At 48.4% G+C, this 24,058-nt stretch overlaps 2 protein-coding genes across 4 annotated transcripts in view; one reads left to right on the top strand and one right to left on the bottom strand.

Moving 5' to 3' along the window:
* The window catches only part of NME7 (NME/NM23 family member 7), a 92,960-nt gene extending 85,703 nt beyond the window's left edge, over positions 1 to 7,257 (top strand). For all 3 annotated transcript variants that reach the window (XM_054207231.1, XM_054207211.1, XM_054207246.1), the window contains one exon: positions 7,120 to 7,257. In XM_054207231.1, coding sequence (XP_054063206.1) covers positions 7,120 to 7,152 — 33 coding nt within the window. In that variant the 3' untranslated portion in view covers positions 7,153 to 7,257. The remainder of the gene's footprint in view (positions 1 to 7,119) is intronic.
* Positions 7,195 to 22,718, bottom strand: ATP1B1 (ATPase Na+/K+ transporting subunit beta 1). The gene is made up of 6 exons (XM_054207255.1): positions 22,400 to 22,718; positions 19,566 to 19,694; positions 12,213 to 12,368; positions 11,250 to 11,434; positions 9,308 to 9,388; positions 7,195 to 8,624 (listed from the first exon to the last, which is right to left on the bottom strand). The coding sequence occupies exons 1-6, from the start codon at positions 22,497 to 22,499 to the stop codon at positions 8,358 to 8,360; spliced, it is 918 nt and encodes a 305-aa protein (XP_054063230.1). The 5' UTR covers positions 22,500 to 22,718; the 3' UTR covers positions 7,195 to 8,357.
* Between the last annotated feature and the right edge of the window lie 1,340 nt (positions 22,719 to 24,058).

Here is a 24,058-nt window from a genome sequence, read left to right as displayed (position 1 = left end):
TCTCTGAGCAAGAGGCAATTCTCCTAAGTGGCCAGAGTTGCCGAGTGGGCAAGTTTCCTTCTGCATTGGTGTCAGTGGTGTTACTGCTGTTCTGCTGGGGAGAGATGGTGTGCTGACACTATCCAGCCACAAACCAGGAACTGTGGGATTTCTCTGGTAGCTACCTTATTCAGTCCAGCTATTGAATAGGAACTTGGTCAGTCAGGTGTCAGGAGTCTAGTCCTGTCATGGTGGTACATGGTTTAGCGCACAGCAGGAGCATTGAGATCACAGGGGACTGCTGAGATTTGAAACAAGCTCTTGGCCTCTTAACACTGACCCATTCCACAGGGGAATGGAGCTTTCTAAATTCAGTGACATTGCTCAGAAGGTACTTTGAGCACTGCGCTGGGGGAATGTATGCCATTAGTTTGGTGGGATGTTTCCTGTCGGCACAGGGAGCCACATTCTACACAGGGGCTTATGATGGTGCATGCAAGGCCACTACTTGTGGACTGGGTGGTGCTTTTGTTTGTGGTTTGGTTTTTTTTCAGGATATTTTGTTACTGTCTTACCTGTCATAACTTTTACCCTGCTGCCAGGTGTAGCCTGTTGGGTCCCCTGGCCCTGCAGAACATCTTCGTTGCTCAGGAAGAGCTTTAAATGCTGGCTGCCTTCTACTTCATTTATTTGCTTATAGTTTCCATCCTAGCTTGAGTCTGTGATGTGGGTGGAAACACGTTCTTGTTCTCTTTCTGTGACCACTTCCTCCTCTATTGGCCATAATCCGGTAGCTCGTGAGGACCGTGACTTTCAGTGCTCTTTGAGTAGGCTGGAGAGCCTTAGCTCAGCATTGGCAAGGAGCCCCCACAATGCCTGTAACTTGTATGAACACATCCAAACCAGGCTTTACTTAGATATTTCAGGTACTAGCAGCAGGGGTCCTTTTCAGTGTTTTTATCCAGTGTTGGGGACATGTTTGCAGCTTGCATTGACATCTGTGGTGGTGCGCCTAACATCTTGTCTCTGTATCTAAGATGACTGGTTCAAGGGCATCATACAAGGGCTCTGCAAGAGCTCCTGACTTTGAGGCAGTCAAGTGTCCCTCAAGATAAGCATGAAGTGCAGAGGCAGTGATCCTGGTGACTCAGCAAGCTGCTCGGGATCCTTGGGAAATCAGTGCTCACTGTCATGTTGGTTCTTCACGCGAGATGGGTGCCAGGACCTTTCACTCTATTTCATTCCAGTGGCTCTACCAGCCCAGTGATCTCTTCTGGTGGCGACCAAAGATGTTCCTAAAGGAGGAGTAGAGCTCCTGGTGGGAAAGTCCTGGGCTAATATGTTCAGCCCCAACTACTGGGCAGTTGCCTTATGCCGTGGGGTGGGGAGATCCAATGAACCTGTAGTATCTGTACTTCAGAAATCAGTGCTCTGAGTCAGCACAGTAGTTATGTGTGATGAAAAAACAACACTTTGTTATTTCAAATAAGGTTTTGGATTCACTTATTTTTCTTGTAGTGATACAGATTAAATAGCATAAAACTCACTCTCTTAGTGTTTTGATTGTTGTGTAACGGATTATTGTCTTGTCCTCTCATTTACATCCTGTTTGGAATTCAGATTTCTCTAATCTTTTATTTTATGGTGCAATTTCCAAACAGCTTCCATTGCCCTTCTCTACTGCTGTGTTTTCAGAGTTGATCATAACCATACACAGTGTTTGAAGTGGCTGCGTTAACAGCACGTAACATAAAAGCAGAATATTCTCTATGTTATCCTGTAGCATTTCTTCAATAAAATCTTCCATTGCAAATTTTTATTTTTTGGCACATAGGGGTTTTTGTCCCAGCTGTACTTAGTAAATTAACTTGGACAGTTGAAGTGCATGTGTACAAATTGTTCTGCCTTGGGCAGCCTGACCGGCTTTATTTCTTACAGTGCGTGACGCTTGAGAGACAGGCAGGAGTTGACTAACTTTCCTTTTTTTTGAACAAACTTCCTGGGACTAAACCCTCTTCACGTTCATGTGGGAAAAAGAATTCTTTATTTTCAGACAAATAATACAGTGAGCAAGTAGACCCCCTTCTTTTGACGACCATTTTTATTTCTGGACTGCTTGTGGCTGGAAGGATGGTATGAATCCATGGGTTTTCAGTGTGTTGATCTAATGATTTAGCCTTGTGAGTCAGCTGAGCAAGCTGTGGCTGAAATGCGTTTTAGGTGTTAGCAAGTGCACTTGCTGACGGAGATGACACGTTCATGCTGATGTACAAACCAACATTAATGGCCAAAGAGAGATTTTTGGTTCCTACTAGTGACCTCAAACTGAGATACCTTGTGAAAAATTATGAGACCTAAGTGTTTAGGGAGAGTCTACTGATGCCGAAACTTTAGGTCAGCAAGGACTCTCTGGATCATGTGTCTGGATACCTACGCTGAAGCAAGGAGATCCAGTTAGTTCTGCTGGTTTTGGGGAGAGGGTGCTGGTGAGTATCTGTCCAGCTGCGTGAAAAGCACTGAGATAGATGACTGACAAGCTCTAAACGCATCCAGGGATGAAAAAGCTTTCCATCTTCCGGCTGGCAGTTTTGGTTCGGCAGAGCTGATGACAGACTGAAATTGCCGTCGTCTTTCTGGTGATGGATGAGCAGTGAATCTGTGATCTCAGCATATTTCCTGCACTGGTATGTCTCCCCATCAGCCCCCTTGCTTCTGCCACCAATGATAGGAACAGGGTCTCTTCGCAAAAACTGCCAGCCCAAGGGGACAAGGGGAACGGATCGTGAATGCTGAGGTACCCTTTCAGTGCCGGGCTTTTCTTTGAGGTGAGATGTAGGGAATGCTGCCTGTGTGACATGCTGGTACCGTTCAAGGGGTACTGTGGTCTGTGCTTATGTAGACAAAAGCTCTGGCTCCAGAGCTGCCCAGCTGGCACCTCTCATCAGCACTGCTTTTTGCTTTGTGTTCTAGGCGGGAGGAGAATTTAATTGTAGGTGTCTGTAATTCTTACACTTGAAATCTTCAGGACACTTTGTGTCTGCGCTGGGTCCTGTGTTATTACCAAGATCTTTTGCTCTCCCTTAGAAGACTGGCTGTCTCACTTGGTTTGCTTCCTTCTTTGTTTTTTTTTTTACTTTTGCCTGGCCTCTCCATGCTCTTAAGGCACACGCTGTTCAGATGATAATCGTTTGCGCTCAGCCAGGGCATTGGACTGGATTTTGTTATTACCTCCTGAAACTTTCTGGTAACCTGTGGAAGAGCCCAGAGGGAGCAGCCGGCTTCATTAACGTGAGTTTTGTAGAGAGCGTGTGTGACTGAAGCAAAACTTCATGGAACCGAAGCAGCTCTCAGCTCCTCCTTGGCGAAGCATTTTGTAGGGTCAGAGCCAGAAGATCACAGTTACTCACCTGTTATTACTTCCTGAGCATTATTGTTATTTGTCCCTGAACAGGAGCTAGAGCAGGCACAGCTGCGTGCTATAAAGCAAGTAGATGGTTCCTGGGATCTGTAAGGAGAGTACTGATGTTAAATTTAATCCTGTTCCGCATGTGGTAAGGAGTGAGCACACCTGAATGTTAGTATCATTTGAAGGGCATTTGGGTGGCATTTGTGAAATGCATTTGGATGGTTTCAGATCAGTTCCTGGTGTGGGTTTGTCCTCTGCTGCCTTTGGGTCCTGTAAAGAGACCGGAGGTGTGCTTGGCTCAGGGAAGCTGACCTTGCCCTAGGTCAAATGTGAGGCTTGTTGAGAGGTTTTGTACAGGCACAGCTCCTTCTTCTGTGGTTTATACTGCACTCGGACCCTGGGGAAGAGGGAACTGTATTTCCTAAAATACAGTGTGATTTGGAATACCCGGCCCCCATCTGGATGGTTGGTGCGAGTACCTCCAAGTCCTGGATCTCCTTGGAAAAGGACCTGCTGCTTTTAGAATGGAGTTCTTCAAGCTGTGTCCAGCCAGGGTCTCATAAGATGGGGCACCCCAAATCTCCTGGTACTGCTGAAATCCTTGGTCTTGGTTCTTCTGCAAAACACTCTGTGTGTTGTCATGTGAGTGGGGTAATGGAATGGCCCGTATTTCTGGTGTTTCTCGTCCAGCACTGCCGTGCTCTCGAGGGTGAGGCTCTGGGAGAGAAGGATCATTTCTGTGTACTACAGGCATGCCAGCTCTTAACTGGTTTTACTGGGAGCTAGGTGGCAGCTGACCCACATAAAGATAATTATATATGAAGAGAACGTACCGGCACCTGGTTTTGCACCTTATACAATACATAGCGTGCTTGTTCTGATGTCCGAGCCTTGCCAGTACAGTCTGCGTGGATCTTTAGCAATCCAATAAAAGCTAATTGAGGAGGAAGATGTTTTCCGTAGGCTGTAAGCAAGCTGAGGTTGTTCAGCCTGGCCTGGGAAAATTGGTTGCACAAAATCAGGGGCTTTCAAGGACTGAAATAGCGCGATGCCTTTTGCTGCTAACACCAAGTGAGCGGGAGCTGGGTGAGGACAACACTCACCTGTGTCAGCGCGTGCTGGGGCCGGGGGGGAATCGTCACCCACCCCCCAGGGAGGCCACGAAGCTCCGGCCAAGGCAGCCCAGGGGCGGCAGGAGTCGGGGCAGCTCTGCTGAACCTCAGCCTGCCCCAGCTCTGGGGAACGGGGCCGGCGGCAGCAGCAGCTCCATCAGCGCCCCAGGCTGGGGCTGCACCCGCAGTTATTGCCCACAAAGGAGCAGAGGGCGCTGCCCTTGGCATTTTTGTTTGCTCTGGGCACAGCTCCCCGCACACGCCGAGGGTCGTGCCTGACCCGCGCCGGCCAGTCGCCCTTGGCCACACTGGGGAGAGGAGCCCAGAAGTGCCAGCGCTCGGAGCTGTAAAACTGGCGGCGGGGGTGGGTTAGCGCAAGCATTCATGCAGACACAGCCAGAAGTTCTTGTCCTTAAATGTCAGTGTGTGTCTGTCTCTGGTTTTTAGTTTATTTGCATTTTTGGGTGTCTCTCTAACCTTAAAGTCCAGATGTCCTATATCAACAAGAAGGGAGGAAAAAAGTTCACTTTAATGGCTGCAATTCTACTTAATTATGTTGAGCCAACCTGGCAGAAAGACCAACATGTTCAACGTGGCAGTTTATAATGTAGTGTCCTATTAGGCAGCAAGGAAAGCCATACCTGAGGAGAATAGATTTTACATGGGCAATACAGCACAGATATTTTTTTTTGTTTTAGCAAAAAAAACATCTTGCAAGCAATGCAAATTTTAAATTGGGTTGATGAGATGTCACACCTTGAACCCCTGCTCCTCCCTCTCACCCCAGGGCTTTTGACCACTTAGGACAGCAAGGCCGGGGCAGAAGCGTTTTGTGAAACGTCATTGTTAGTATCAATGGTGCTGTCTACCAAAAGTTCTGGTGCCAGGGAGCTGGGGAGTGAGCGGGCTGGCGAGGAGGCTGCATGGGCTGGCCAGAAGGGGGTTTTTTTCGGTTTGATGGGGGTTTTGGTTTTTGTTTTGGGTTTTTTTTAACCATCCTGCAGCTATTTAATGCTGCATCTCTGTTCGGTCTGACAAATTACAGCAGCATTTCTCATGGGGGAGGCGGCATGCCCAGCCAGGTGGGTTGTGGGGGTTTTTTCGTCTGGGGAGGGGCGGAGGGTGCAGCCCGTTGGTAGCAGAGCTGTCATGAGACCTGTGACGAGTTGGGTCTTTTCAGTGGGTGGCTGCAGGGTGTATGGCCAGGGTAGCTACTGCGTTACTGCCTAGTTAATTAGTGATCACCACCCTGCTTTCACTGATTTGGTACTAGAAAGTGATTGGGGTGAGGTGGGGGGAGGGTGAAGGGTTTGGTTTTTTTGCTTTAGTCCATATGCTGTTACTGAGTACATGACACCAGCTCCCTGAAGCCTGCACGGGCACCACAAGCTTTCTAGTGTTTGTCCCAATCCCTGGAATAAGCCATTATCTTTATTACCAGTTCACGCTTGGACTTTGCACTCATATAGTAAATCAAAAGGAGATAAATTATCTAACTGCGCGTTGGTTCTTTTATAAATAAAGCAGTTCAGGGGAGGGTTTCATTATTGTATTGGGTTGGGTTTTTTTTTTTTGTTGTGTGTGTTTTTTTGGTTTTTTTTTTTTTTTTTAACCATCACAGGCTGTGTGTGCACCTGAGAATTTAATCATCAGGGTAGTCAATCCTACCAAACCATGAGCCGAGGCAACCTGTCCTAAACGGTGGCAGCAGCACATCCGACAATTGCTGGTAGCCAAAACGGCTCAGTTTTCCCGCAGCTCTTGTGCAGGTGGAGCTTCCTTCAGGCAGAATAGTAGCGCTTTAATCCCAGCGTCTCTGTTAAACCCTTGCCTTGCTATAAACATGCAGCAGCAAATGAAACAGTTGAAGGCGAGATTTCCACTAGCTCCTGTTCCTTGGGAATAGCAGGAAGAAGCCAAATGCATACACTGGCCGCCAGTGCGTACCATAACTATGATTTTCCTTCTAGCAGACGGCAAAATGTTTAGCAGCTTTTTCAGTATCGTGCATTCCAATTAGGAAGGCTTTATCAAGCAGCTTGCTCCAGGATATTCATGTTTTGTGGCTTTACACAGAGAAACTCTCCCCGGTACTCTGCATCATGCAGCATAAAGTGATCTTGACTCCGGCAGGACGCCAGCTGCCACATGTTGTCACATCTGAGCAGCCCTGTTGGGCAGCGCCTGTTCTCAGGGCCGAGCTGTTGGCCCAGCAGCAACACAGCACCAGTCGCTGCCATGAAACGCCGTTTCTTTTGCTTGTGACTTCAGCGTGTGCCCTCCCCGCCCCCGGACCGGCTTTAACCAGCACTAAGGCTGAACCATTTTTACCAGTCGTCGCTGCTAGAATGCGTGGCCTGTGCCTCCAGAGGTGGAAAAGGTGTGGTAATGGTGACTACGTTGGAGATTTTTTTTGATTGCTGAGGTGCGATCAGGGGCATGTGTGCCGCAGCAGCCGCGGCTCAGCTCAGCTCAGGGAGAAAAAACAACTAACACCAAACCACGCCGCCCCAGAACTGGTGTGTGACACGTTTGCTCACAGATAGGAGCCGCTGCATGTTTCAGCTCCCTTCAGCTCAGACTTTCTGTGAATGACAAAGATGTATTTTCTGTTTGAAATAGGTGCAGTACTTCTTCAAGATACTGGACAGCTAACAGCCTCCGTCCTCACCCAACGCAAGAGACGTGCACACAGAACCGTGTGTTCATTCATTTATTTGTCCAATGTTTCAACCTGACTGAAATACAAGATCAACAAGAGCACTGTACTCCTGGCTATTATTACATGTTAGAACATAGAGTTTTGCACTTTAGACAACATTTAACACCATTCTATGGGGTACTGCATTGCTTTTATAAAGTTTAAAATAAAGATTTATTTTCAAACATGTGACTTTGGTTTATTTCATACATTACACTTTCTTGCAGAAAAAATAAAATTGTACAACTGCATAAATATAAAATTCTTCCACCATGAAAATGGTTAAAACATTCAATAAAGACATTAGCACCACAGTGTGCGATGCCTCCAGCAGGAAAAAAAAAAAAAAAAAAAAAAGAAAAAGAAAATATACAAAGCAAAGAATTGTGCCTATCACCGAGGAGAGTGATAGTCTGACCCAGTCTTTCACACAACATACTGGAGGATGAGGGAAAAGGTGGAGAGAGAGAGAGAAAGACAGCATTCGCTACAAAGCACAGTACACAATCATCTATTCTCTTTAACTTCACTTAAGTTAGTTTCCCCTGCCACCCCTCCAAATAAAATACCCTAACACCACAGAAAAGTCAGAAGCCGTATGGAGTGCTGTTAAATAGAGTCTCACAGGTGGGCCTTTCTTTGAAAAGGAACAAAATAATGAGAAGTATCATGCCAGTTCTAGTCCCATTGAGTATTTACACCTTGGACAGCAAAAGTCTTTGCTCACAAGAAGTAGAAAACAGATACGATACATGGCTTGAAAAATGACCAGAGTATGCACCTATAGTACTGTACACTAAATAAAATACACAAGGCAGCAATACTTAGGGGCCAGAAACACTGCTTACTACAAGTCAGTTATGGAATCATAATTTACAGTAAAAATGGGCATGTCCCAAGGCTCAATTTTTGTTTTCTTTTGTCATTTACAGTAGAATAAATATTTGTCGCTATTGCTACACTTTGTTTACATTCTAACCTAGTAAATGCAGAAAGCTAGTGTAAAGCATATAGATTACGTGTAGGTCCCATACGTATGACAGTTTGTTCAAGACTAGTAGGTTTTCTTTTTTGTTCTTTTTTTTTTTTTTAACCTTTTTAAATGGCTAGGAGGAAGAGGAGGAGGAGGGGGGGATGGGGAAGAGAGTTGTGCTTACAATCAGCTGCTTTTTATGTCAAATTTAATATCAAAGCGTCCCTGGAAGCGGTCTTTGTCGCTGTACAGGATGTTCTGCCCGTAGGCCCTGCATTCCACGCGCACCTCCATGTCGTAGGTCAGGTTGGTGAACTGCACGGCCACCAGCGGCTGCAGGTACCGCGGTTGCAGGAGCTTGCCGTAGTAGGGGTAGTACTGCAGGCCAAAGCCAGGGTTGCCGCCCATCCCGTAGTACTCCACGGTGCCTATTTTGTCAGCATCCTCCTCTCTCTAGGGAGGCAAGAAAAGGAAGACAAAACGATGACAAATGGCCCATACTCTACCTTTGGCAGCCCTTTTCCCCAGCAGCACCTGTTTTTCCACCAAGATGCCAATCTCTCTTTGGTCATCCCTCAGCCTCGTCTTGCAGCGCACGGACGGTCCCCATGGCAGGAAGGACGCTTCAGCCCTGTCTAACCAGCAGCTACACAACAAGCGCCTCCCAGCATGCACCAGCCAGGAAAGGGGCTTTTTATTTAAAAATTCAACCACTTCTTTACACATTTGGAAACCATCACAGCTTCCTGCTGTACTATCTTTGGACAAAATGAACTATCTTTGGGCTAAAAAAAAAAAAGTTTCCTGTTTCTCAGCTGCTTTACCATGCCAAGCAAAATGCCTCAGCCACCCCTGCTAAGAGCTCCATCACAGAACTTTGAAGGAAAATAGCTGCTTTTGAGGCTCCCCCCTTGCTATCTGGCCCTGCTTTTACCCCTCCCAGTGAGGGCAGCGCCAACTGTCATTTGTCACCAGTGGGATTTTGAGAAACCCCTGTCCCGAAGGGGGAGAGATCCCAAGTAAGAACCACCCCGGCTGCCAGCAGAAAAGCAGAGAGGGGTCACTACCCTTGGACAAAGACAGAGACAGTCGTCCCCTGCAGCTTCCCAACTCTGCTCGACTGTATTTCAACTTACCTTGGCAGTGCAGTGGACAGGGATGAGAAACGGGTTGTATTTTGCCATAATCTCTGGAGGAAGGCTCTCATTTGCCGGCGGCTAGAAGAAACCCAAAACAAGGGGACGTTACACACCCGACACGTCTCTGCAGACGGCAGCACCTTTGCAGCAGCAAAGCTCAATGGTGCCAAACACGTGCGGTTAAGCAGCATCCCTTCCAGCTCCCTTTCAGATGCACCAGCTCTTGGCAGTGGTTCTTGGGACAGACACGCAGCGTAACACAATTAGAAGCCGGGGAGCTTAACCCAAGCAGAGAGAGCTGTTGTCTGTTCTTACAGCTTTACTGCTGCGGATACCAAGGCAAGCGCATCAGGCTATTTTTAATTTTGTGGTGTCACTGGGGACAGCGTTTCAGAGTGCTGGCGAGCGGGGCTTGTTTGTGCAAAGCCCCGGCAGCGGCAGGAAGAGACGCGCTGCTGGAGGGTTTGCCACCTGCCTGCCAGGTGTGTGTAGCCAGAGCTGGAAACACACAAGAGAAAACAAAAAGCGGCCATCACACCCTGATGTTGCTGAACTTCGACACCACCTACAGGGAAGGACAAAGGCTCCAAGTATGCCAGGGAAAGGTGGGAGCGCCAACTCTGATGTCGGTCTTTGGTCTCCTAACAAGGGCACTAGTTTTGCTTCACACCCTTGCAGGTCTCAGACGTGCTGTACACACCTTGCCCAACACAAGAGCTACAGGGTCTCTGCTGGAGTGCGGAACGAGGAAAGCAAGTACTGCCTTGGATACACACATCATTTCCAAATGAAATGTGTAAACTCATTCCTTGACCAGACCCTGCTGTCTAGTGCAGCCGGGAGCTCTTCTGTGGCAGAGGGGAACACACCAAACCCTTCTCTTCCCCAGCCGTCAAACGTGCCCATTTTATGTCATTCCACAGCCACCACACACCAAGCACAGCACATTCCTCCTAAACACACCCACGGTTTCCACCCCGGATCAGATGAGCCAAAATTCAACTCATTTCTTTTAGCACAGGGCTTCAAAGAAAAATGTTCCCCAAAACACATTAGATAGACAGCACCGTTCCCCGGCCTCGACTGCACTGACGGATGGTGGCAAGGCTGGCTTAGCACACCACATGCGCTGTTTTTCATCCCAAAAATGGAGTGGCAGGTTTTGCACGCCACCTTATTCAATAATGTGTGCTCTGCCTCTGAATTCTTAGAGGATATTTTAGCATTTAAATGCGTTGGGTGAAAACCTAGCCGTTAAAGCTGTTCCCATCCAGATTAACATCCTTCAGCATTACCGCAAACATGCCTTCAGGTGCAGCACAGAGCAAGCGGGTGACAAAGAGACCCTACGGCTGCATTAAATAACCTAAAGATCTCCTCGCCTTTCTTGCAGCGAGAGCTGCGCCTGACTCTCAGATGTAGTTTACACTTTATAGCCGATGTATCAGTCTGATAGTGAATATTAGCACTACTTCATTTAATTACGTGGTTTTAGCAAGGCAGGCAACTCTACACTGCCTGAGGAAAGAATGGAGTAGATCAGGGCATGACACCATGTACTGATCTTACTACAGACAGAGTCGGTCTGGGGCGCTCCCATGGAAGTACACAGGAACTTAAAATGGGTTTTAGCATTTGAAGAAAATATCCTGTTTGAGCAATTCGGTTAGCAGGCTCAGAAGTTACCAGACAAATAACCAGGAGTTTGCACTGTGAAGTTCATCGCTACTTGTTACCAACTTGCAGTGTGCAGTTTTCATTGCTTTTTAAATGAAAAGTATTTTTAAAGCCAGTTACTCAAAGCATCCCACAATTTCTCCTCTGCAGAAGAGGTTTAACACTGATCTCTCTCAAGAGACAGAAAAACAGGCACAGCAAATCTGCAGCCCACTCCCCCTCCTTATCAGTAGCCTCTGCTAGAAAGGGGAGAGATACTCGCCTTAGGTTTGAAGCCGATAATTCTGTTGAGCTTGACGAGGATGCATGGTTTGCCATCCCTGTACCCAAAGGTGGGATCATTTATTCCAGAACAGTTTTCTAGCCATTCACGTTTGAATTTGCAGACCTTCTTCTGGCCCTGGGCATCATTATATGGTCCTCTCTCTTTGTAATCACTCGGTATTTCTGTCATGGTGGGGGAATGAAAAGACAACCGTATGCAACACAACCTTTTGCTTGTCAGGAACAGCAACGCGTATGCTTCACTGTGTAGTTTGAATTTCCCCCTCGTCCAAACCGGTAAGTGATGCCGCCTTCTCGAGGCTGACAGCACGGACCTGCACCCAGCCACCCGCTACGTGTGGGCTGGTGCCAGACCAGCAAGTTTGCAGGGGTTTTGTTTTTTAACTGAGGATTCTTCTCAGACTACAAGAGAACAAACGCCTTTGTAGTCCACTGGCTCAGAGATTATTTTTTTGGCAGCTTTTACAAGCAGGTTCTCCTCAGATTTTACATGCACGTATTATGAGGTGATAGCCATATTCCGCATTATTACATATACTCTATTAAAGGTTAATACCTCCCAGATGTTTTGCTGCATTGCATCAAGAGGATCAACACTGGCTTTAGCAAAGTCGTCAGTAAAACCCCTGTGGCTTTCAGAGCGGTTAAGATCAGCACCACCTCATTTTAGAGTCAACTGCAACTTTCTCCAAGTGAAATTTGGGAGTTCCCAACCATAGAACCTCTACAGTAAACTTCCAGGTACATCCCTGGCCAAGTCTGGTCTGTCCAAACTGATCATTTAATGAGCAGACGTATGACTGAAACCAGAGCCTACCAGTTTACCAACATGCCATTGGTTATGACAGAAGGAACAAAGACGGAGGCCACCACTGCTCTCCCTCAGCTTCTGATGGACCTGACGCAGAGCCCTCAGCTGTGGGAAGCAATCGAGACTTACCCCCACAGTCCTGAAATACTATGTTTTCGGTTTGTTGATCAGCGCTGTAGTCCTTCAAGAACTTCTCAAGATTCTTCACATATGGCTCAAAACTTTTGGGATCAGAGGCAGAAAAGGAAATTTCTGTCTTCTGTACCTGGGGGATTTGAGTCAGTCCTAAAAAGAGCAAAATTGGGAAGAAAACATTTAAGTACATCTCAGAGTTGCACAGCCTCTGGGCAACACAACGCACACCAAGAACGTAACTCATTCTAATAATCTCTATTTTTCAGACTTCAGGGCTTGCACAAAACAGCTTAAGCTTACTAGAGGGGAGGCTCTGATGAGCTCTTATCTCCTCTTTCCAACAACAGTCTGGAATATTCATCGTGATGTTTGCATCACTAAGCAGATACAAATCACAGAATCCAGAACAGAGGCTGTAAATCAAAGTTTTTGTCAAGAAAAACGGCCAACCACAGGTCCCCTGCTCACTTCTGCCTCCTCCCCAAGGACAGAAGGGAAGCTGTCTGCCTGTGAGACGAACCACGCACAATAAAGTCCCACGGAAGCCTGCTCTTCGGTATGTATCCCCAGTAGGTCAAGCTGAAAGTCTGCAAAACACGCTGCGTGTTTAGGATAAAAAAACAGAGCTGCCCACTCGTGAACCCTCACAATAAAATGTGAGGGGTTCTCCAAGTCAGGTACGGTCACGCTCTGCTGGTTGTAATCCACAGTGCCTTTGCGTAGTCTCTCTGGTAGGATGCGGGGCAGGAGACATTTTCTCACTCAGTAACTTCATCAGCCCAATGGCTTTCTCTGGTCTTTCCCCTCCATAAGCAGGTATTTCTGAGCTCTCGAATCAGCAGCTCATCACTGAGTAGGAAATACCAGAGAGATGTTTAACGGACCATGCCAGATTCTGGGCTGTGTAACTACCTCCACTTTTGACTTTAGGAGGATGAATAGAAAAAGAAGGCATGGGGAAGAGATGAGACAAGATACAAGTAATGCCTACAGATGATGAAAAGTGCCAACCCCTTCGCTTTTCATTACGAGGCTTGGAAATAGTTGCTCCTGTGTGATGTTTAGGTCACATTTTAATTGAACGCACTGATGCATGGCTAACATTTTAAATTTAAAGTAATGGGAACTGAGTTCATGCTGCTTTTGTGGTGGCCACTGTAATTATTGTGGTCTTGACTTCTGTTCCATTTGTCATCTTCATTTTAGCAAGAACAAGAAAAAGGAGCAGGGGAGCAGCGCTTGCTTTGACAGCTTTCAGAACAGGCCCGTTGCCAACAAGTTCCCCTGGTGCAAAACTCAGGCAGCTTAGCTTGGCTGGCCCCAACCCGCAGGAGCTTGTGACTCCAGCAATTTTTCCAAAGCCACTTGAGTGCTTCTGCTTAGTCCCTCCTCAAGCCAGCTCACCACCACCCCCCCCGCCCGCTACCCACCGAGTTGGAATTTGTAACCTAGGACAAAGATTAGCTTTGTTCCTCTGAACGCAGCTCCTAGTCGCCAAAGATAGCGAGACACCCAGCAAGCAGCTCAGGGTTTCAAGTTTTATTCCAGGAAGCAGCTTTAACCGCTCAAAACTCCCTCTGGTGCAAACTGACCAGGTTGAGTGTGACAAGTTTAGAAGCAACTTACTGCTCCACGAGCAGAACTGCATCCTACTCTCCAAAAGTCAGTGGCTTTCAACCCCTTTTCGAGCAATAGTAATTGCTTTCTTGCTTCACAAATGGTTATAGTTAAATATATATACAATAAATAAGCTGGGTTCAATTTTAGTAAGGGACCTCAATCCCATCCTGCCAAACCCTCCTCATGTTACCAGCCAGCTGGGAAGCAAGAGGCTGAGTCACTTGAAGTGGCTAGCTGGAACTGCAGCAAAGGCAGACCTTGGTTCCTCTCCTGGGTCTGCCTCTTCCAGAGTTCAAGTTACAGGTGTGTCATTCAAGTGTATAAATATAAAATTCAAGAAAGCTTGCCCAGGCTTGTTAAGCTACAGTCGGGCAGTTAAGCTATTACTTTTGCTGAGGACCTTTAAAATGAAGGAATTCTCCAGCCCTGTTTTTTGTCTTGTCCAAGGTGATGCATAAAGACACCCATGGAGGTGTGGCAAAGGTGGAGGGAAGGTCGGCAATATTCACCCTGTGCTGGGTAAAAGCCACCCACCCAGTAGAATACCCCTGTTCCCCGGTGAGGAGAGCCTGGCCCTGACAAGCACAGTCCAAAGCCACACCTCTGCCCGTGAGACAAGTGACTCGGTTGGGAGAAGAGACTCCCCTCCCAAAGCATCCCTGCCTTGCAAAGCTTTGCAGAGCAGCACCAAAGCCACTCGGTGCAGCACCTCTGTACAGCTGCTGCGGTGGCCAGCCAAGAGAACAGCCGCTCCTGCCAGGTATACTCAGCTCGTGGCCACAGCTGGGCTGCTTTCGGCCAAACTTTGGGCTTTTACAGGTACTTGGATGAACCAGACTGGACTTTGCTACGGCAAGTGCTTTCTTTGTTTAGAACAAGAGCAAAGTAGACACCAGTCTTCCCACTTAAGAAGCAAGAAAGCAAATCTTTATGAAGATGAAAGGCTTGTTATGAAATTTTTAATCAGGATAAAGCTTTTATTACTGGCTTCCGCCACAACCTCCATTCTCACATGCCTACAACTGGCCAAACACAAAGCCCTAAGCACAGATCTATCATTTACTTCTTTGTTTTCCAGCTGTACATCCCATAGCCGAAATAAAAGCTTCAGTACTGTTATCAGAGCAGCACTATCACCAAACCCTTCTTAAGCAATCTTGGTTGTTGGATTTTGGTTTTTTTTTTTTTTTTTAAAAGAAAAAGTGTGTTGATTTGGTATGACGAGAGGAAGTAAGCGCTGCAGAACACTTGTGTAACCCTTCTGAAACCTTCTCTCATCCCCGTTAGGGAAACCGTAGCAAGTAGGGACAAGAAGAAAAAAGTTAAAAGCTGCGCCATTCCAGTGCTGCCTACCATGGGTTGCTAGACACCTAGGGAAGTATGTGGCTCAAAGTACAGGCTGAATAAGCCTCTTAGGGGCTTCATGTACATGAAGAAGCCATTCATGAGCAAGCCCTATGGGGGAAAAGAAACAAAGCCTCAAGCGCTTTCATAACCAGGAGTCTAAACAGCCCTCTTATCTTCAGACTACGATCTGTTTGCCACGGTTCTGTGTCTCACACTATTAACACAGCGATGCACTGTGGTGTCACACGTGGTGATGCTGTTCTTCACACATGGAAGAATCAAGTATTGCTAAGAAAATACCAACAAAATACTTTCAACAATTTACACAATTGGCTCTTAGAGCGCATTGCTAGGAAATAGGATTACTGTCTTCATTTGACTGACACTGTCCACATAAATGATGAGAGATGCCTTGACTTGGTAACAGACACCACCTTCTGTTGGCTTTCTAACTCTGTGGATGTACCAAGATAGATACCTAAAACAAAACAAAGTGTGTGAAGTAGATTTTTTTTTTTTCAGCTACAGTTCCACTTCCAAAACAGCACTGCAGATAAAAATCACATTTATTCAACTTCATTTAAAACCAGATTTTTCACATAGGCTTTATCATTCTAAGCTGCAGGAGCAAGACTTCAGGAAAAAGTGTCCTGAGGGTAAAGAGGAAGAAACTAGAAGTGGGAAGTCAGGCTTGTTACTAGGAATGGTTGTGTAAGTTCATAGTAACCACTGTTGCTTCATCATGCAATGTTCCTTTCCAAGTACCATGTAATCTTGATTCAGAATGAGTCTGAACACTCCCCTGGGATGACTAGGATGGCAAATTCAGTGACCACTACACCATTTCTATTTACCACCCCCTCCAGCTCACTAGATGAGGATAGACTTTAAAAGCCTCCATACCAAGAGATGTCCTTCCAAGCTTCCAGTCACCCTCTACCTCACCCCCAAAGTGCAAAAAGCAGGTGCAAGTTTTCTACCAATGCAGCAAAATCTGCTTGGCAGATAACATTCCTGGAGCTTGAGATTCAAAGATTTCTTCCAAACATAGATGCTGAGATGACAAGAGACTGAAGCGGAAAAGGGCAGCTTCACAGGAGGTGGCACACGCTCCTTGGGGCTTTCCTGCCACCTGCTATCCAAGCTAAAGCAGCCACGTAGAGAATACGCACCCCAGCAGCCTTTTCTATGGCACGCTCGCTGTCCAGGCACATCGTGGCCAGGCAGCACTCGGAGCGGGGACACCTGAAATCCCCTGGCTTGAGCAGGGATTCTTCCTTCCAGCTGCCACTTAAAAAGAGCCTTTGGCAGCAGCAAGCTCTCTCATCCCTACACCAGCCCCAGTGACAGACGGGATGCTGCGCTTCACAGGATGCACACCACAAGATGGCAGGATACACAGCCCAATTTATATTGGGGTGAGGAAGGAGAGGAGGAGGAGAATGGAGCATTTTTTATATTTTTTTTTTTAAATCACTCAGTACGTTGTGTTTAAGAGGCAACAGCCCCATCCTTCCCCATTAGCAGGATTAAGTCCTCTGTGCTTAAAGCAGAGTCCGAGCCTGCAGCACACGTGGAACTGGGAAGCTGGGGCTGTCCTAATGCCAAGGCTGGAGGAGAAGGTCAACTGCACTGTCCCTTCCCCCACCTCAAGACAGAAGAGGAGGAGAAAAAAAAAAAAGTATCATGGAAAGGTACAAAACTCAGCTTGCCCTGAAGCCCTATATAACATTCCTGTTGTGTTCAATGCAGAAACCAATTAGCATAGTAATGACACTTGGGTACAAAAATAGCACTTTATGGCTTTCAATGTTATACCCATGTCAATAACTCAATAAAACATCCTGTAGGTTCTGTTGCTGTTACGAAATCTGTTGTATTTCAGAACAAGAATGATATTATAGCAGCCCCTACAGCATTTTATCCTGCAAATCCTGAAGGGAAGCGTAGTTCCCTCTTTCCCAGCTGTTTTGGGCTGACACAGCAGTGATTTGCCCATGAAGGACAGAGCACTGTAACAAGAATAGAGCCAGGTTCTCTAGCTTCCTCAAACATCCAGGACTCTATCAAGCTGCCAATATATTTACTTGGCTTGCAAATCTCCCCACAAGAACCAGGAATTAGAATTGCACAACACCCTATTTTATGTAGTTCATAGTCTGCAGGGGTCTCAGATCCCAAGAAATCGGAGTCTGATGCCCACCATGCGCAGGAGTGAGCATGCCCACACATGTGTTTGTTGTCAGAAGCAGAAGAGCAGCTGTGCTTGCAGCGCAGGGGAACACAGGGATTGCTGCCCTCCCAGGCACAGCAGTGCAGCAACTCACTACAGTGTCACCCTCTCTGAAAGCCTACATTAAAAGGCTACTTTTGACTTGATTGTGGTCTAATGGCTGCTGTGCTCCATACAGACCGAGGAAGAGATTTGACATTGACAGTCAACCTCCACTGTGCCTTACCCCCAGCTTGTCCGCATCTGTAGAAAGAGGTGTCACATGATGCCCTGAATAGGATCCTGTGCCATTAACTGGTAATTATTTCCTTGAAGTTGTATGCGTGCCGTTACAATTTGGTTCAAAACCCTTGTTTATTGGGCTGCCTGCTGTCCTGTATTTGAGGACCTGGATTTTGTTCCCCTTGATTTCAATATGTGTCCTGAAAGCCCATCACAAAGATCCCTGACAACCTTTTAATTCTTCCTCCATTTTGATTTATGTAGTACACACTACAAGAGCATCTCAAAATTCAGTTCCTTTTTTTTTGGTTAAAAAAAAAGATAAGCCCCAGAAAAACTGGTGCAATATACAAGTGATGAATAAAAATCCTCTGCAGGCTGAAATCTTACACAGAAATTTTACCACAGAGCTGCTTTTGAGATTTCTGCTATCACACAGAAAGCAAACAATTTACCTAGAATGAGTAATTATGTGACACCAGGCTAAACAGCAGGTCTATTTAGATACAACCCAAGATCCATGGGCTTCTTCACTAATTATTTCACTTCTGGTGAGACCACTGGTCTTCAGCCGGGGAGAAACACATTATTAAAATAACTACTCCACCGTTAGCCATGGTGGCTTTTCAGATGCAGCTAATGGCTCTGGGCAGTATCAGCGACAGTTCAGTCCTTCCTGCAAATGTCAGAGCCCATTGCAGAGACAGAAACAGCCATATTCAGTGCTTAAGACAGCGTTTACCCCAGCCATGCTGGTACATTAAGAAGTGCCGCACACTAACACAGCAATTCCAGTTTCTGTTCCCTCTTTAAAAAGTGACAGTGGAAAAACAGTTATCTGAAAAAGACTTTGCTGAGATATAACACCATTTGGTGATGGTAGCATTCCCTGTGTTGTTAGAGCAGGGAATAATCACAGCATAGGACTGCAGACAGCGGGGCTATAAGACGCCATGCGACACCAGAGCCAACTTCTGTAGCTACAAGCCATCAGCCTCACAATTGTCACTTAAATACCACTGTTATTAAAAGCTTCTGAACTGTTTTACAGAGCAACTGGAGACAGATCGTTACCATCCCCAGTGCCAAGCAGCCTCAAGGTCATTTGTAATGTGGGAAAGCAGCAGTTGCGCAGCTCCCCCCCACGCTCTGAGCTGCCGCTGGCTGCGGTGGGAATCAGATAGCGTGGCAGAGCCCAGACAGGCGGAGCGGGGAACCTGCGGCAAGGGCTACTTACTACATTTGCCCCTACCAAGGCAGGCTGGCCACAGATACTGCTCAAGCGGTCATTTTAATTTTGATCAGAGACTTATTTTGTCTAATAAACATAGGTCATGCGTCAGCAACTACAAGACCCATCTTTAACCTCCCACGACACATTCAATTGAAATGCCCATTAGTAAAGTAAATGCTACTGTTGCCTCTAGATCACACAAGGAGTTCAAGTGTTGGCTAATACAATTCAGTAAGCACACCTAGAAATGGACCTGTCACCTTTCTCCTTGCGCACCCCAGTTTCACAGATAAAGCTAACATTTTACCTTTGTCCCTTCACTTACCCATGGGAACACAGTGGCTATGAATAAAGGGAAACTGAACCCAGCTTCTTCATACAGCTCATTGCCAAATGAAGCCTCTTAGCCTCACTCCATCGCTTCGGTATAGGGGAAGGGAAGAAGAGCAATCCAGGTTTGAGCTCCTCTCAGATAGGAGGCATATTTCATGTGATGCAACATTTAATTCCAGCAGGATTGCCTTCAAACCCCAGTACTGTTAACACAGAAGGCTGAGAACATACCCACCCCCTACAAATATGTGTTGCAGCAACGACATGCTTATTTCATCCTCCTTCTTGAGGTGAGTAACCAACCCGCCTCCCCCGAACAGCTTGCACCAAGTCAAACATGGGCCTCCTATTTAGTTACCTGGAGGTGCCACTCGATCCTGGTATTTGGGCTCAAATTCACTGACAGTGAGCAACATCACTTGGATGGTCCCAATGAATATACCTGCCAGGCAACCGTAGAAGATGACATAGAAGAGGAGGATCTTGACTGCAAGAGAAAACAAACAGAAAGAGGAATCAAATCAAGCCCTCAAGGCAGTCACATCTCAGGACAAAATTCCCAACCTCTGCCACTTGCAAGGCAAAGCCCAATACACAGAATTCAGATGGCAAGCCCTGTTGCAGAGGCATATATTTAACAGTGAGATTATGCCCTGATGCAAACAGAAAAATATAAGTCACTCCAGTTGTTTGGGGGGCTGGAAGCACAAGCCCCTAAAACCTAGAAATCCATGAATCAGGATTTGGCATTGTAAACCATCACGATTAAACCATCTTCTCCCCTATTTTAAGGGCTCTCTTGGCTGACACAGCACTACCATCACATGCTACCACAGGTGACAGACTTTCTTTCAGTGAAGCAAGTGCCCAGCGGCAAGAAGCCACACTATGGGTGTGCTCTGAAGGACACCCGTTCCACAAAGCTCTGAGCCTCAAATTTCCAGGACAGTCTACCGTAAATGTTTCATTCAGGTTCACAAGCAATGGTAAAGCCTGATCTCCCCTAGTAATTCAGGCTATCACCTCTATTAAAGGCAACAGGAGCAGAATTTGGGCCCAAATTAGCTCCAATACTCAACCTTAAATGTAGGAAAGTACTCAGACATGTCATAGTACCACACATTTAGCAGCCTTGTATGTCTACAGAGGCACTCCAGCACTGCTCATACCAATTAAAAAGTGAATTACATAATAATGAAAGACTGAATTTAGTTTTGGTCTAAAGGGAGATGCCTAGAATAATCTTGGAGGGGGTGGGAGGGTAGAGAAGAGCCTGGAGACGCAGCACAGCTCAGACTCTGGGTATCAGTTACCCGTTTACAAGGATTATCTCAACTGATTAACTGCACAGTAACATGCCGTACTAGGCATCACCAGGCCGCCTACGGGAAGGATAAGCCAGCCCATGCCAAGCAACTATATGCTAATCAGCTGCAGGAACCAGCAGGCCAGCACAGAGGCCAAAGAGAGCCTGCTTGATCTCGGACTGTCCTCATCTACTTGCCAAGAAAAAAGGAGGTGGTTTATTTGAAGGACTTGAAGTGATGAGCTACACAAAGGAAGGGGAGGAAGCAGTAGGTGGAAGTATTTCTCCTCGTTCCCCAGCCCCATCTTTAAGAAAAAACTCCATCACTGGAGAAGCCTCTGGATGAAAGCAGGCAGTTCTGGTTGTTTTCTTTTCACATCTATGAAAGACAGGCGAGCAGGTGGGACAGCCATTGACATGGAGGTTGAAGGACACTGTCAGACAGGCACTCCATCCTTTTGTCTTCCTCGCGTGCACCAGAGGCAGGGGAAGTAACCAGGGCTGGAGGGCAAAGCTGGGTGCGGTAACGTGGTGCTCCAGGAGTTAAAGGCACTCTTCGGTATCCAGGCAGCGTAAAGCAAATGGCTGTGACGTCAGGGACGTGTGGAAATTTTTTCCAGAGCACGGTCATAGGAGGTGCTGTTGTAACAAACCAAACACTAATGCTGTTGTCTGCAGCGTAACGCCTTTTGAGTTTTGTAACATCAAAAGGCAAACACTGGGAGGTAGCTTATTTAATCAGGTTCCCAGCCAGGATGCTCTTAATGCCAAAGACACCTTAAAGGTCAAAACCACTCTGAGGTCTCAAAAAAATCACACAGCAGGTCTAGCAACCAAGCACAACTGGGTTGAACAAGAAAGCTTCCTGCAACAGGTAGGTTTATGACAGATGAATCAGATCATCAGCCTGCAGATCGACTCCACAAATGGAAATCAGTCCTAGGCGGATAGGTATAGGCACTCTGGGAGAAGGACCTCATTCAGCCTCCGCATTTGAAGCACTGCGCAGTTGCCTGGTGCCTCAGGAGCAGAAAATACCTATCCATGCGCACCCACAGCCCAATTCAGCTCACGTAAAGATACAGCAGAAGCCTGCTCTAGTCCGCCCGCCTGCCAGAGCTGAAGCCGGCAGCTCAGGATGTGACACCTCCGGCTTATCCATTACAGCAGGAACCGAATTCAACATCACAAGGGTGGCACACCAGCTGTGGTTGGCAGCAACTGGAAGACTGTCTATTTGCGTAAAGAAAATGTTAAAAGCCTCTTAGTCTAAGTGCTATTTGTACAGCACCTAATAAATACATCATGAGCATTTAATCACAAATGCACACATAGCCACTTCCTTCTTGCAGAGGCATTAAGAGCCAATTGTTCTCTCTCGACGAGGTAAAATTATCTCGGGTTCCTTCATCCAGAGAAAAGGGGGGAAAAAAGGAAAGCCACCCTGATGTCCAAGGCAGACGATGGTTGGGAGGGCAGGCTCCCCCGACGGCGATGCTCCCGGGCCGGGCCAGCCGCCGGGGAAGGAGACCCAAGGACGAGGCGCCCTCGCCAAGGTCGGCCCGCCCCACGCTCCATCCCGCTGCCGGGAGCCGACCCTGCCTCACCCCCGGACCCACCTGAAGTCACACCTACGCGGGCAGCGCCCCACGGACCCCGCCGGTGCCCCACAGGACACTGGGGGGAGGGGGGGGAAGAGGAACCCCCCCATCCTCATGCCGAGGGGAAGCATCGCGCCAGCCCCAGCCCCGGGCCGTCGTCGCCGGGGGCCGCAGCCCCGCCGCAGCCGGCGGAAGGCGGGGCACCGGGGGCTGTGCTGCAGTGCCCGCCGCATCGCCGCCGCCGCCCCCCGACCCGGCCCCGCCGCCCCCCGTCCCGGCACTCACACCAGCTGCCCCCGGTGCGGCCCAGCAGCTCCTTCTTCTCCGAGTTCCAGATGAATTTCTTCCAGTTGCCGTCATCATCCTTGGCCTTCCCGCGGGCCATGGCGAGCGGGTGGTGGGGCGGGCGAGTGGCGGGGAGAGGACTAGCCCTGGGCGGGCGGCGCCGGCAGGCCCCGGCCGAGCTCCGCGCCCCGCCGCACGGGGAAGGTCTAGATGCGCCCGCCCACGCTGCGGGGCGAGCCGGCGGGGTGGGCTGCGGGGGCTGGAGGGAACCGGGAGCGGCGAAGGGGGAAAGCGAAGCGGAGCCCACGGGGCACAGAGCAACCGCGCTCCCCGCCTGCCGCGCCCCTTCATATACACCGCCGGCTCCGCCCCCGCCGCCGGCTCCGCCAATGGGCGCCGCCACAGGGGCAGAGGGGGCGGGGCCCGGCGGGCGCGGGGGCGGGGCCTAGCGGGGCGCGGAAGGGGGGGGAGCGGCGGGGCTGCGGCAGACGGGCCGGGGCGGGCTGCGGCGGGCGCGGGGCGGGACACGCGGGCACACCTGCACGCGCGGGAAGGCGCACGCGCGGTACCGTAGACAGCGCCCCCCCGGCCCCCGACACACACACGCGGTTCCGCAGCGGAGGGTGGGTCGGGGTTGGGTCACGCGTGAACGCGGTTGCGTGTGGGTTTAAGGCAAAGCGACCGTGCCTGCAGCTCGGGCAACCGGTCCTGGCCTGTGTCACCGGGTGTCGTCGCCGTCGTCCCCTGTCTCATCAGTCCTCCTTTGTTGGAAAACGCGGGGGGGGGGGAAGGGAAAATGGTATAATGGTATTTAAGGCATTAAGGCATTTAAGGCATTAAGGTATTTAATCGTTAATCTGCGCTGCGATTGCAGGTAATTAGCGTGCCTTGATCCTGTGGTACCATGGCAGGACAGGTAAAATTACACGGATTTACCTCCAAATTTCCTATTTGGTTGCAATATTGTATTATTCCACATATTTTCTCCACCCTTTCCCACCCTGATACATTCTCTCAACTTTTAAATCCATCCTTTTTTTTTTTTTTTTTTTTTTTTCTTGGTCTGGGAATCAGGATGAACACCTATGTAAGATGGTCCTTTCCCTGGCACCACCTAGCAGGTCGCCCGCAGGAATGGCCTGGCCTGAACTTGAGGGCCACCCAACCCACCTCAGCATACTCTTCTCGGGTCTCAAGAAGAAGTAGTCTGGCCACCATCGCCTCCCACCCTCCCAACGCCATTAAGCTCGCCATCAGGGAACGAGTCACGACATGGCACCCTTCTCCAAGTGATCCATGGCTACCACCCAGAAACAGCCCCTGCTTTTTTAGGCCATCAGCCTTAGCTTGCTGGAGCCACACTGGGTCCACACAAGCCAGACACCCTCAAGGTAACGCCACCATTCGTGTCAGCGGCTGAGCGTGGCCTCCTGAGCTGTAGGCTTCTCAAAGCCTTGCGGGGTAGAAAGAGGAGGGGTATCATGCAGGAGGCGTGGAGAGCTCGTGTGCCTGGGAGGCTGCGTGTGTTTAACCGGGAGCGTCCAGTTTGCTAAAGGCTCCACGATACGTTGTGCACCATCAAAGGGAGCCAGCCAGGTGTCCCACATGGATTTTCATCCTAGGTTGGGAGAATCAGCTCCCAGTGGCATTTGTGTGATG

This window comes from Rissa tridactyla, chromosome 1, assembly GCF_028500815.1.
Source record: "Rissa tridactyla isolate bRisTri1 chromosome 1, bRisTri1.patW.cur.20221130, whole genome shotgun sequence".
In the NCBI taxonomy this organism is placed as follows: Eukaryota; Metazoa; Chordata; class Aves; order Charadriiformes; family Laridae; genus Rissa; species Rissa tridactyla.
Note: the sequence above shows the minus strand (reverse complement) of the source record. Positions and strands in the feature narration are given on the sequence as shown.